This window comes from Hipposideros armiger, unplaced genomic scaffold (assembly GCF_001890085.2).
Source record: "Hipposideros armiger isolate ML-2016 unplaced genomic scaffold, ASM189008v1 scaffold_12, whole genome shotgun sequence".
Lineage (NCBI taxonomy): Eukaryota > Metazoa > Chordata > Mammalia > Chiroptera > Hipposideridae > Hipposideros > Hipposideros armiger.
This window is the reverse complement of record NW_017731362.1, coordinates 1,089,127-1,103,609: the sequence shown is the minus strand read 5'-3', so window position 1 is coordinate 1,103,609 and position 14,483 is coordinate 1,089,127. Positions and strand designations below refer to the sequence as shown.

Genomic DNA, 14,483 nt, shown 5'->3' with positions numbered 1-14,483 from the left:
TTATCAGCTGTATTGGTTTTGTCTTTTCTGAAAATAAAAACGTCTTAACACCTCACTAAGTATTTACCATAAAGTGCTCAGCCAGGTACTGTGCTCGGCTATTAATACACTTGATGTCATTTCCTTGCAACAACCGTCAAGGGCAGGTTCTTTTAAGAATCCTCATGTTACATATAAAAAAATCGATTCTTCAGAAAGCTGGGGAATGACCCTTCCACTAGTAAGGGGGCAACTGAGCTTCACCTTCTGTCTCTCTGACTCCAGAACCTCAGCTTTTAATTTTACTTCCCTGCTTTTCTTCCTTTATTTCTTCTTCATGCTCTCCTTTAGTTACTTTGTGCAGTTTCTATCTTGAGTAGAATGTTAAGTTTCATTTTTCTTATTTGTTAACAAATCTACTTATAGGTATAAATCCACTTATGAGCACTGTTACATCAGCATAATATACATTGTGTTATGTGGGATTCTCAATGTCTTTTTTGATGAAGAGTCTAAAGTTGCATTATTTAAGTCTTTTTTGACCTTTTGAGTTATTTAGACAAATTTTTTTTCCAGTGAGTAAGGTTTTTGATGTTTATATACTTGTAAATAATGTTAGTTTTATTACATTGTGATAAAAATGTGATACTATTTCTACATTTTGGACTGAGTTATCTAATATATAACTTCTTTTTATAAACACTCTGTAGATTTCTATAATATAGTGTATTCTCTGTGGGTGAGCATTATTGTACCTATTAAATCCACTTTTTTATGTAGTTTGAATTCTCCTATATTTGATCTGTGAAAAGAGGTGATATAGGTAAGCTGTTTCCTAAAAAAATTGACTTTCCATGACTCTCCTTGTTTCCAACAATTCTTGTAATATTTATGTCAATACCATGCTATGTGTTTACATAAAGCTCCATTATTATTACAGCTACATTGTGGCTATATTTATATTATAAATATGAAATGATACTCTCCTGTCGTTCCTAATTCTTTTAGTCTTAAACTTTGAACAATATTGCCAAATCTATTATTTTTGTTTGAATGTTTCTATATTTTTTCTTTGATAGATCTACGATTTTTAGTTCTCTGTTATAATACTCCAGCATTTATCCTCTAACTCATTTTACATGACATGTTTTGTTTTGTTTTGTTGCCAGAAACGTTTTTAATTCAGTTTTTAAAATGATTTTTATTAAAAAAATATAGCTAACATACAACATTATATCAGTTTCTGGAGTACACCATGGTTGTTCAACATTTATATACCTAAAGAAGTGATCACCATAATAAGTCCAGCAACCATGTGACACCGTACCATGCTATCACAATATTATTGACTATATTCCCCATGCTGTATGTTACATCCCTATGACTTATTTGTTTTATACCTAGAAACCTGAAGCTCTAATTCTCCTTCACCTTTTCTCCCCTTTTGAAAATTTTCAATTACAATTGACATTTAATATTATTTTATATGAATCTCAGGTGTACAGTACAATGGTTATACATTCGTATAATTTAAGAAGTGGTCCCACTATCTAGTCTAGTACCCACCTGGCATGATATGTAGCTATTACCATATTGTTGACTATATCCCCTGTGCTTTACTGTACATCCCCATGACTATTCTGTAACCTCCAATTTGTACTTCTTAATCCCTTCACCTTTTCACCCTGTTCCCCAAAACCTCTCCCATCTATCACCCTGATAAATCCAGTACACCCATCTGACACCATACATAGTTATTACAATATTGTTGACTATATTCCTTATGCTAACACTACATCCCCATGACTACCGTGTAACAACCAATATGTACTTCTTAATCCCTTCCCGTTTTTCACCCATGCCTTCAACACCCCTTCCATTTGGCAACCATCAAAATGTTCTTTGTATCTGTGTGCTTCTGTTTTGTTTGTTTGTTTATTTTGTTCTTTCAATTCCACATATAAGTGAAATCACATTGCATCTGTTTTTCTCTGTCTGATATACTCCACTCAGCACAATACCCTCCAGGTTCATCCATGTTGCCTCAGATGGTAAGAACCCATTCCCTTCCACGGCTGAGCAATAGTCCATTGGATATATGTACCACCTCCTCTTTATCCATTCATCCATTGACAGACGCACAGGCTGCCTCCACATCTTGGCCATTGTAAACAATACTGCAATGACATATGGATGCACACATCCCCTCTATGTAGCGTTTTGGGTTTCTTTGGATAAATACCCAGAAGTGGATTATTGGATCCTCCTTTGTTTCTTGTTATAGCCTTTGTTTTAAAGTCTATTTTGTCTGGTATAAATATTGTGATCTCAGCATTTTTTGTGTTTTATTTTCTTCATTTCCATTTTCATGAAGTAACTTTTTATATTTCTTTACTTTCCATCTCTGTGCGTCTTTTAATCTGAAGTGATTCTTTGGTAGGCATCCTATATAAGGGGTTTTGTTTTCTTAACCATTCAGCCCTCCTATGTCTTTTGATAGGAGCATTTAATCCACTTACATGGCAAATAATTGTTGTAGATATGTAGCTATTGCCATTTTATTTTTCATAATTTTTATTTTATTTTATTTTATTTTATTTATTCTCCATTTTGAAGAAGTCCCTCTAACATTCCTTGTAATACTGGTTTGGTGGTGAGAAACTCATTGAGTTTTTTTCTTGTCTGGGAAGCTCTTTATCTGTCCTTCAATTTTAAGTGATAGCCTTGCTTGGTAGCATAGTCTTGGGTGTAGTTCCTTGCTTTTTATTGTGTTTAATATTTTGTGTCAATCCCTTCTGGCCTGCAAAGTTTCTGTTGAGAAATCAGCTGACAATTTTATGGGAGCTCTCTTATAAGTTACTAATTGCCTTTCTCTTGCTGCTTTTAAAATTCTCTCTTTGTCTTTAAACTTTGCCATTCGAATTATAATGTGTCTTGGTGCGGGCCTGTTTGGGCCCATCTTGTTTGGGTCTCTCTGAGCTTCCTGGGCTTGTATGTCTATTCCCTTCGTTAGGTTAAGCATGTTTTCAGTCATTATTTCTTCAAATATGTTCTCGATCCCTTGCTTTCCCTTTTCTCCTCCTGGTACCCCTGTGATACCAATGTTGTTATGCTTGATGTTGTCTCAGAAGTCTCTTAAACTCTCCTCATTTTTAAAATTCTTTTTTTCCTTTCGTTATTCCATTTGGGTGTTTTCTGCTATTTTGTATTTCAAGTCGTTGATTCGATCCTCTGCTTCATCTAGTCTGCTGGTGATTCTTTCTAGTGCATTCTTCATTTCAGTTATTGTATTCTTCACTTCTGACTGGTTCTCTTGTATGGTTTCTATGTACTTTTTTTGTGCTTGGTTCTCTTTGTTGAAGTTCTCACTAAGTTCCTTGAGCATCCTTATAACCATTGTTTTGGACACTGTCTCTGGTAGGTTGCTTGCCTCCATTTCATTTAGTTCTTTCTCTGGAGTTCTCCTGTTCTTTCATTTGGGATGTATTTGCTTGTTTCCTCATTTTGTTTGCCTCTGTGTGTTTATTTCTGTGTATTAAGTAGGGCTGCTTTGTCTCCCAGTCTTCACTGGGTAGCCTTATACAGTAGGTGCCCTGTGGGGCCCAATGGCACAGTCTCTCTGGTCACCTGCGCTGGCTATTCCAGGAGTGACCCTTGTGTAATTTGTGTGTGTCTTTCTGTTATAGTTGAGCCTTGACTGCTATTGGCATGTCAGTGGGTGGGACTGACCCTCAGGCTGATTGATTGGCTGTTGGGTTTGGCTGCACAGACAGCTTATGGACTGCTGCTGTACAGGGGGCTTACATCATGGAGTGGGATTTGCCCCAGCAGGCTCTGGTGCCTGTTGAGGCCGCCCTGGTGTACGTCATTTGTGGAGCTAATTGGGTGGTGCTCTGCTGTGGTTTAAAGCCAAGCTCCAAGTATATTGGTTCTGGAGCCTTTTGGGAGGGTCTCCGGTGCAGGCCCAGGTCAGCCACTGCCTGCTACCAGCTGGGGACTACCTGGTAGGGGCTACAGAGGGACCCATTGTTAGTTGCTGCCTATGCTGGACCTGGAGGCAAGTGGGAGAGGCTATACTGTGAACTGAGGATGGCTGCCACCAGTACAAGGTCTGGGGTACCTCTGAAAAAAGCCAGGACACTCTTAGTCCTGTTGCTGGTTGCTGGCTGCCAAAAGGTTCTGCTGCCGATATAGCCTCCTGCGGCATGGAGTTGGGTGTGGCAGGGTCTCAATGAGTCACCAGGGCGGAACTGCAGAGCTCACCAGACCAATGAGATTCTGACTTGGCCATAAGTGTAGGGGGTGGGCTCAACATAGAAAAGATGGTGCCGCCTGCTGGCTGCTTAGGAGGAGGACCCCACTCAGTGAAAATGGTGACTGTCTTCTAGCCCCCACCTGAAGCCACACACCTCAGCCTGCCCCCATATGATTCTGTTGTCCCCCCAAGTCACCATCCTTCCTCCGGAGCCCAAGGTAAGTGCCTGCAAACGAGTGTCTGTGTGTGGACTATTTAAGAGGGTTTCCCAAAGCTTCCTTCCCACTCAGATGGTCGGAATCCCCACTGTTTTTCTCAGCCAGGTGTTGTGGGGGCTTTTCTTCCCGGCACCTGTACTCTGGGCAAGGGAGGCTGGTGTGGAGCTGAGGTCCCTCACTCCTCTGTGGGAGCCTCTCTATCCGAGATATCCCTCCTGATTCTCAACTGCCACATGGAGGTTTGTGGTCAGCCCATTTTGTGTCTCTGCCCCTCCTACCAGTCTTGATGTGGCTTCTTCTTTATACCCTTAGTTATAAAACTCCTCTTCAGCTAGACTTCAGATGGTTCTCCAGGTTAACTATTCTATAATTTAGTTGTAATTTTGATGTGTTCATGAGATGAGGCAAGCACAGCATTTATCTACTCTGCCGTCTTGGATTGTTCTTCTGTTTCTATATGTTTTTGTTTATTCTTTTGCTTTTAGCCTTTTTGATATATAATTTAGAATAGGATGCTAGCAGACAAAAGAGTTTGATTTTATTTTTTAAAATTAAATTTGAGGTGCTTTACGTATATTTTCTGTGCATTTCTTATATGTATAATCAAGTCTCTGTATGATTCTATTATTTTGTATGATTTCTTTTTTTTTTAAAGCAGAGGCCCACCCACGTCCTTAATGTGGGTGGGCCTCATCCAATCTGTTGAAGGTTTTTTGTTTGTTTGTTTGTTTTTAAATATTTTATTGGGGAATTAGGAGAGGGGAACAGTGTTGGGGAATTGGGGAGGGGGAACCAGCCTAGTTGTTGTTCTTCAGTCTTCGTTGTAGAGGGCGCCAGTCACCATCTGGCTTCCCATCGGCAGCTTGTGGCCTCTAAGCTCGAGGTGTTGTGTTCAATCTTAGTTGTGGGTGGGTGTAACCACCACCCCATGCGGGAGTCGAACCCAGCAGACTTGTTGTTAAGTGCGCGCACCCTATCCACTGAGCCATCTGGGCAGCAGCTCAGCTCAAGGTGACTAGTTCAGTCTTAGTTGCACCATCGAACAGGGAATCTTGTTGTTACACCAGCTGAGCCATCCTGCCACCTGTTGGGAGCTCAGCAACAGCTCAGCTCAGGCGCACTGTCACTGGCCCATGTGGGAATTGAACCGGCGGCCCTGTTGCTTAGAGCGCTCACTCTTAAGCCAACTCTTAACCAACTGAGCCACTTGGCCGGCCCTGATTTCTCTTTTTAATGAGAATTTTTTTCTGACTTTTTTGGATTATTTTTTTCTTGTTTTTATGCCCTTTATGTATTGAAATTTACAGACAATATTTTTAGTTCCTTAGGAAGACACATTTAAGCTATCTTAAAAAATCATACTCAAACCTATAAATGTCCAAATATTAATGCCAATAATAAAATAGCATGCATTGGTTTTCCCTTGTAAGAAACACTGTACCACTAGCACTCCTGGTGGCACTGAAATCCTGTCATGTGGAAAATTGGAGACACCCACTCTGAGTGGAAAGATGAATAAAAGAGTAGGACTCTGAAGTGGAATCACATTTATTTTACTTCTATTATCTTTTTTTAAATGCACATGACGGTATATGATTTAAAATTCTGTACCTATATAAGCCTTAACAAGGTATCTCAATTAATATAACAAAAATCCTAAGTGATAGAATATTATGTCATAGTTTAAATGGCAGAGTTTTTTCTTCTTTGGTGGGACCTAAAATAATGTGTTTAGAATGGTGTCACAGATGAGATGAAATCTTGTATGTTCTGTTTGAAAACACTTTTTCTGCACAAAAAAAGAAGATAGGTTGTTGTTAACATCAGAAATTCTAAAAGAGGTAAGATGGACTGACATGGCCTGCTGTCATGAGGAGAAGTGTCACCTGTAGATAAGGCTTGGGATTGTGTGGGAGAGTGGTGGCATTGTGCGAGTGTCTGGGCAGGTGTGGGGGCCTGAAGCATGGGTTTGACCTTTCAGCTGTTCCTGCAAGTGGTGGGGACACCATGATCTGTCAGTAACTGGGACATCTTAGCACCAACGTGAGTCACAACCAAAAAGGAATTTCTCCTCTTTTTCCTTTGTGGAGTTCAGGCAGATCCCATCCTTATGTCAGTGTGTTCCCTAAATCTCTTCCAAGAAAAACATTAGAAATATGTAGGTGAACTGGCTCTGGGTGACCTGTGTGGTGACATCTAGCTAGCAAGGACCCTGTGGATCATAAGTCTTATATACCACACTGACAACAAGCAGATGTGGCTGGTCTTCTGTGATTGGCAAAGGGACCTCCACCATACCACCTGCTAGTTGCAATCTCCCTATTTAATCTTAGCTAGAGGCCTGGTTAATATCAACTTGCAGCCCAGTTTAGTAACTCAGAAGCCTGAGAGGTGTGAGATCCAGGGACAAGACTGTCCATCTCAGCAAGTTTTCTTTTCTGTATTAGGAGAAGTTGTGCACTGAGGGCTGATTCTCTCTTTGGCTCAGCCTCTACGGCAGGCAGATATCTTTCTGGTACACTTCAAGGGCATCCATGAAATACCCCACTGCAATACCCATGTTGGCTTTGAATGCCCACCAAGCATACCGTTTGGCCTCTCTAGGTAGCCATCTGTGAATACTCTCAGTACCCAGCACAAGGGATCCCACCCAGTGCTACACTTTCCTACCTCCAGCTTCTCACCTCCGGCTGCAAATTGAAGGGAGAGGTTAATGGATTTCTACCAGGGTCTCCTGCAGTGATTTCCTATGATACTTTGTCTCCTCAGGAGCATTGGCTGCAGGCTAACCTTCCGATAGCTTCCTTCAATCTCTCCCAAGTAAGCTGTATTTTTAAAAATGTTATCATATGGATGGCATCCTTCCTTAGCTTGCTACTGTGATGCAGATCTTTCCTACTTTTATGTTTCTTTGGTCATTTCAGGAGGGATCTGATTGACAAGGGAGAAAGAGAATTAGATGCCTTTGCTCCAGGTGTGTGGTTTCAGGTTTTTATTGTTCTTGCTGTTACCAGAAGTCTGGTCATCCTGATTTTAGGACGTCTGCAGGACTTACAAAGAGAAACATCATGAAAATTAGTGATGGAATAGATGTATCTGAGACTTAGGGGAGACCTGGGTTAGAAACAGAAATTCAGGAGATATCAGCATGTGGGGGCAGTCCAGTCACTGGAATAGGAGAGACGTCCTAGAGCAGCGGTTTCAAAATCTTGCAGATCATCAGTCTCTCCCAGATAGTCAGACTTAGCAGGCCTGTGGTAATCTCCAAGAACCCACAGTCTTTTTTTAAAGCGTCCCTTGAAAGATTCCCAACGTTGAGTATTAAGAGAAGAAATTGTAAGACAATGCTTCCCGCATGGTCCTATTTATGTAGGAAAGTTTTGTGTCTATATGTAAATGGATAGTCATACAGATGGTGGCAGGGTCATCAACTGAAGAGGTGGTGAAGATTTGGAAAGCCATTATGAGGAAAGCATGGGGGGAGCAGGTGAGACAGGTAACCAAGGTGAGAGGGCAGAGTTAGAGTAAGTTGGGCATCAGTGCACATGATTGTGCAACTTTCTCCCTTCTCAGACAGCGGAGTGTAGACATGGAGGCGATGGGTTTGGGTTGATAGAGTTGGGTGAAGCAAAGGACAAAGGCAGAGCACTGGAGTCTCAAACACCTGCTGGTATCTGATCCCTTCCCTTCCATCCCTTCAATTTTCTGCTATCTTAGCCTTTTCCCAGTACAGCTGCTCTTGACCCAGCAGCTAGGAGTGCAGTCAGCAGACAGACTAGCTCTGAAGCCCTCCAGGGATGCTGCAGCTGCAAAGAGCTGCCTCACCCAAGTTCATACCCCGACATGGGCAGCACACATCCAATGACTGATTGATCGATGTGGGAGAATAAAGGCCTGGAGCCCTCGACCCTGCTTGGGACTCCTCTAAAAGGACCTTCTGTCTCCAGAACATGCTTTTGGGTCAGCTGAGGCTGCCCTTGCACCTGCATCACAGCTCAGCTTTTTCTCCACCCTTCCTGCTTTCTCCCCCTCCATTTCACAAGTGTAGATCCCAAGAGCACTCCTTAATAAACACACTCCACGCTAAACTCTCAAAGTCTGCTACCTTGGGAACCCAAATTGCAACAGCCTCTCAAAGAAACAAGGGCCAGACTTTCCTGTTACAGAAGTCATGTTACTGCTCACCTTTCCCAGAGACCTTCCCAAGTGTTTCAGAGAATGTCAGGCCCGGATGAAGCTGGGTGTCCATTCCTCTAATCTCCGTGTCTACTCGTGGATTTCAGGTACATAGAGCACAAGAGAGAGGGTCTAATCCAGGGCTGAGTTAAGTCAAATGCTCCCAGATGTGGAGTGGGGATAGCCTGCTGCTTAAGGTTTGCTAAGTGTTTCTGTTTTCCTCTCTACCATCCTTCTGAGCCCAGTCTGGACTTGGAAGTCCTAATCTTAAATCCGTTTTAGACAGCCTTCAGATGAGGTAACTGATAGAAATTTTCAGGCTCACATCCACTACACCGTTGCACTTTGATGTTAGTGACTGAAAATAAAAACATGACCTAGGCCAAAGCAAACAAATTTCAGTGCTTTTATTTCAGGCTCATTGTTTCCGTTATATTTTATCAGTTAGAATAGTCAAAATATGTCAGGAAAAAAAAAATCAAGTCATTCATCAGAAAATAAAATTTTGTTGGCTTTTCAATGTGATTAAGTATTATAGGAATACAAACAAAAATGAATAAAATCAATACTCATATATTCCAAATTTTGCAAGCTTCTCCACTTCACATTTTAATTATTCTTTTAAAATCATACAATCACTATATATAAAGTAACTAAATATATGATTCAGGATATATTTCTTTATGATGGTTTGAAGTTTTGTGATAGTTGGTTTTCAATCACTAGACAGCTATGAAGATTTCACCTGTGCTGACCATTTAATTAAAAAAGTATGCAAAGTAATACTAGGATGGAAACTTCAAAATACTTGATAAGGAGAAAAGTTAAAGTTTATATCATGAATAGAATATATTTCATTTAATTAAAATATGCTTTGCCTTCTAATCCAGCTAATATACTTTTCAGTCAGCAGCAAATTGAAGCCGTATGTTATCAATGATCGCTCAGATCACTCTAAGTATATAATCTGTGTTACATTAAATAACCTTATTTAGGTAACTGCTTTAAACATTCTGTAGACTCAAGTGCTTCTTAAAGTTTTCAGTTATTGATTTTCAAATCTTCTTTGTAGGTATAAGCCTCTCAGAAGGGCAAGTATAATCATGTTTCCTGCCCAGCTGGTCTTTTCCTTTGATAACCACCCATGTTACTCTACCAGCCTGTCAATAGGCATTTAATAAGAACCTGCTGTGGGGCTGAAGCCTCCAAGGGGCTTAGAAGCAAACAAAAGATTAGGTTTGCCTGGAGAAGCTTATAATCAAGTTGGTGGTTTTCATGGGCATAAGCCAGCATGGGGTTGCTTAATTTTCTTGTTTATCAACAGCAACGATAAAGATGTTTTTCTAGGGGTAGTGTTGGCTTTGAAATCCCCCTTAAGCTGATAGAAAAACAAAAAAATAGCTCTCATTAACTAATAAAAAAATAATGACAAAGTTTATATAGAATGCTGTAGGATAGTCTCCAGAGGTTTGCATAACCCTAATCAGATTTACAACATAAAGTACAAGAACGTTTCTTACTTATCCATACATTAAGCTAAAATGTGTTCTAATTTTTCATGCTTTAAGAGTAGAACGTCAGGACATTTTTGTGATTTCCTCTAACTAGTAAGACAGGAGGGAGGTTCTTTGTGAGGATTTCCAACCAAGCCATGTACAACCAGTCTGATATAGATCCTTTTCTCGCCACCGGAAGGCTCCTGGCAGCATGAAGAACAGAAAACAGAAGTGACAGTGACTACAGTCAGTAACATTGCTAGTTACCTGAGCTATTTAATAAGCAGTGGCCTGAAACTTTTATACCCCTCCCTCCAAATAGGAAAACACTGAAATTATCTTGAATATAGATATTACACTGATGTATTTTTCAGATAACACAAATATCCGTAAGTCAGAAAAATAGGCTTAGGCATTATAGAGATAAAACATAACTTTGAATTTTCATTCCTCTTAAATAGAAAATTTGATCAACCAATACTCCTCCCCACATTTTTTGGCAGAAATAATTTTTCCCAGTGGTTTAAAGCTCTTATATTTGGGAGAAAGCTCAGAAACCAGCTATTTGAATCACCCAACTGAGGAGACCATTCTATGTCTTCAATGGATAGTCCTCCAGTCTAGACCTTGCTTGAAGATGTATTATCTTTGTACATAGAAGCCAGTTCATGGCATATAAATGTGAAATAGTTGGAGGTGTTCATAGTTCACTATCAATCTTTAGGCAAACAAACATTAATATTCTCAGCAGGTACACCTCTAACATTCGTGGGGTTGTGGGCAAAGAGTGGAAATGGAAACGCCCATCATCATTCCTCCCACCTTGGCCTCTCCCCACATGGCAAGGGGCCTGTGAACATTCTGAGGACTCCGCATCTCACAGCACCCACCCAGGGAAGGGGCCTGTGTGCCTCTGTGGCCGGCGTGGGCTTATGAGGCAGGCAGTTGCAGGGTCAGGTTCCTGGAGCATGGTCTACAGGGGCAGCCGGGGTTGTAGGTGGGCACTGCCCTGGCCCCGGGGGTCCGGCATGCCTGTGGGCAAGTGCAATGGGACCTTCCAAAGCCCATGGCCCTGGCTTTCACGGTCTCAGGGTAGCCTTTATTTTCCTGCACTAAAATCCCACATCTTCCAAGTTTTTTACACTTTCCACCTGAATAGTTGTGAGCTTTTATATTGATGAACCCATTTACCTAAGACTTCTCTGTAACATTCTCAAATGTCTCAGTAATACTTACAGGACTATGAGACTAGCCGCCCTTGAGTGCTCCTGTAAGAGTTCATTCAGCCGAACTTGGCGGTAACTCTGTGGACAACATTCAAGGTTTGTAGAGGGCAGTTTTCCCAGAATTATGAATAAGAATTTATCTTCTCACCTCAAATTATGGACAAGTAGAAAAACTTCACTTTTTAAAAATATTACGATTATTTCATTCAGGTTTGGAAACTTAAGTGTTTAAAAAAAAACCACAAGAAATATTAGAAATATAAACTATATGACCAGATTGTCATTGTGTTATAGTGGCTTATTAAATTCTAGGGGGAAAAAAGCAAGCAAACAATGTGGATAACAGTAAAATGAAGATGAGAATGGCGAGTTCTGGGGAAAAGGTTTGCAATTGAAAAAAACTAACTTAATCTTGATAGCGATTTGATGCCCTAAGAATATAGATTACCTATATCCTAGTCTACCTTTCTTTAAACTCTGAATATTTTATCAGACTGGTTTCAGTTATAAAGTCACCAAAAAACTTACTTGGAAAAAGAACTACATTATCTATTTTGCAGTGATGAGAGTAATATTTATTATTATATTTCATTGGTCAGTGAAATATAATAATATTCCTGATATGTGATTTACTCAATTATATGAAAAATTTTTGTTAGAACGGGGCATTTTATTACATACAGAGTTTAACATTCTTAGCTCAGTAATTTTTCCACTAAATTTGAAAGGCTTTTAGTATCTCTTGCTCTAATTTGTTCCAACTTCAGCTCCTAAGGTAGTTTATTTAAATTTTGTAGTTTAGAGGTTCTTGTGGTCCTTTTTCTTGAATGTCCAATCCAATTCAGAAGTCAATTATTTTACCTTATTCTTATGTTCCTGCTCCTTTCATCATCACCATTATCACAACTTCAGCTCAGGTCAGATAGGGGTAACTCCCATCTTTTATAGAGAACCCATCCAGAGATGGGGGTTACCATGGAAAAGCTCAACATTTTACATCCATGCTACAACATGTGACCAATTCAACTTTTATGTTCATTATTCCAATTACATATTTTCTCAGATCCCTCTGTTAGTTTTCATAGCTATCTTTATCAGGTTAAAATTCTTTGTTATTGCGTCAAATTGTGATAATCTATCTTTATCTACTTTGCATAGATATTGACTTGACTTAAATTATTTTAGATAGGCCTGTCTCCTGTTCCATAAAATTAAATTTGAAAGGAGACTTCACAATATGTATCAATAACCTGTTCTTTTAACTTTTAAAAAAGAATCAATTTTATATTAAAAAATGAAAAGTTTTCTTAAGTCCTCATAACCAGTAATATAATTGAAAAGCACTTGGAAAATGCAGGAACCCTGGATCTTAAATAATGAAATTCTATAATAGACACAATGGTTCTTGATCTTTAGATCAACCATTGTTTTCTTTTTCAGCTAGTTAGACAGCAAAGTAAAAATTAAGACAAATCTTTACCTTTTCCTTGACTGCTTCCAGTTCTGCATCTGTAATTTTCCATGGATTTTCTCTCTTTAATTTCTCAGCAGTTGTTAAGTCTTTGCAGCTTTCATGGAGACAATATGGTTCTATCATCTCTTCAAAGAGTTTCCAGCTGAAATTGGAATTATAAGGAGACCTCACAGTGGGAAATTAACTCATTATTTCACAGATACTCCAGGTTTGACTGTCTGGCTCTGCTGGCTGAATCAAAGCTGAATGCCATGCAAACCTTTTAAGAGTTATCTTTGCAGGAGACTTATTGTGAGTGAAACCTTGACTAGAGTACTGCCTCCCTCCCCAAGGAAAGGCCTTAACATGTGTGAGGATTGTTTTTTGTTGTTGTTGTTTGTTTTTTAGCTGAGCCATCCTGCTACCTGTTGGCAGCTCAGTGGCTGCTCAGCTCGGGCTGGACTCGAACCGCTGTTGCTCAGAGCTCAACCTCTTGAGCGAGCTCTTAACCAACTGAGCCACTCGGCCGGCCCTGTGAGGATTGTTAACCTTCTAGGCATTAGATTCTCAATATAAACACACAAATGTATAGGTAGTAATTATTCTGCAAATACATTTCCTACATAGTATAGTCAAAGACACAATTGTACTGTAAACACAGCCCATAAGAGAATTTCCATCAGCTTATTTTACAGATTCCATGAGAGACATGCATGAATGAATGCAGGAGATAAACTAGGCTCCTTGGGGTTGGGTAGGCCTGCCCCTCCTCCCTTTAGCCCACATGGCAACTCCCATTCACGGCAAGAGGCTGTGAGGTAGCGGGGAGGGCAGTAAGGGTCCCCACTATAGAACAATTTGAATGTTTGCTGCAAATAATGCAGCCTTTTTCCTTCTGGTGTTGCTGACTGAGCTTTTCAAATGACTATTATTCAGGCGCAGGTTAGAGGAAAGAACAAAAATCAATAACATTTTAATGTTTAAAAATCTGAGGCCATTTTAGAGCAATTAAGAAGAAATTATTTAGTAGAAAACTAGGAGCCACACATCAGAACTGTGGAACATTTAAAAAACTGCAGAAAAAACCCCTCACTCTTGTCTTTCATAAGATATATTTTTTAAAATGATAGCATAAAACAAAGCGTATAATTTATGAGACTAGTTGCTTTTGGCATGCTATTTTAAGATCTCAAATATAAGCATTGTGTTTTGGTTTTATATCATGTAGCTTCCTTATAATTAAGTAGCTTTGGAACAAGCAGTAATTAGATTCAATGTGCTGTTAGGCTAAGAAATTAAAATATGAAGCCACAAGTTCAATGATCTCATCAGTTGTCGTGATTTAGGATTTGCCGATCAACATGCAGGGATACAAAGAAGTAGGATATCCCCACCAGTGTGCCTTTGTTAAGGGATTGAGCAGGTAGATACTTAATGCAGTCGATCTCTGACACTTTGACTTACTGAAGATAGACAACGACGGGGAAGGAATAAGACCGATGTGCCCTTTCATTCTTTCAACCACACAATACTTTTATTTGCTGTTCATTCCAACAGTGCCATGCCTTCAGAGACCTTTGACAGTAATCAGTGCAAAAGTGCTGGCCTAGGATGGAAAAGCCTGGGTTCTCCCTCCAGCTCTTCAATTTTCTTTCTTGACTGGATAACCTTGCCTATAAA

At 39.9% G+C, this 14,483-nt stretch overlaps 1 protein-coding gene across 4 annotated transcripts in view; it reads right to left on the bottom strand.

Moving 5' to 3' along the window:
* Positions 1-9,015: 9,015 nt before the first annotated feature.
* Positions 9,016-14,483, bottom strand: part of SLC12A1 (solute carrier family 12 member 1) — an 82,694-nt gene continuing 77,226 nt past the window's right edge. For all 4 annotated transcript variants that reach the window (XM_019664550.1, XM_019664534.1, XM_019664529.1 and 1 more), the window contains exons 25-27: positions 12,831-12,966; positions 11,361-11,428; positions 9,016-10,327 (exon numbers count right to left, since the gene is read on the bottom strand). In XM_019664550.1, the coding sequence (XP_019520095.1) occupies positions 10,192-10,327; positions 11,361-11,428; positions 12,831-12,966 (340 nt within the window). In that variant the 3' untranslated portion in view covers positions 9,016-10,191. The remainder of the gene's footprint in view (positions 10,328-11,360; positions 11,429-12,830; positions 12,967-14,483) is intronic.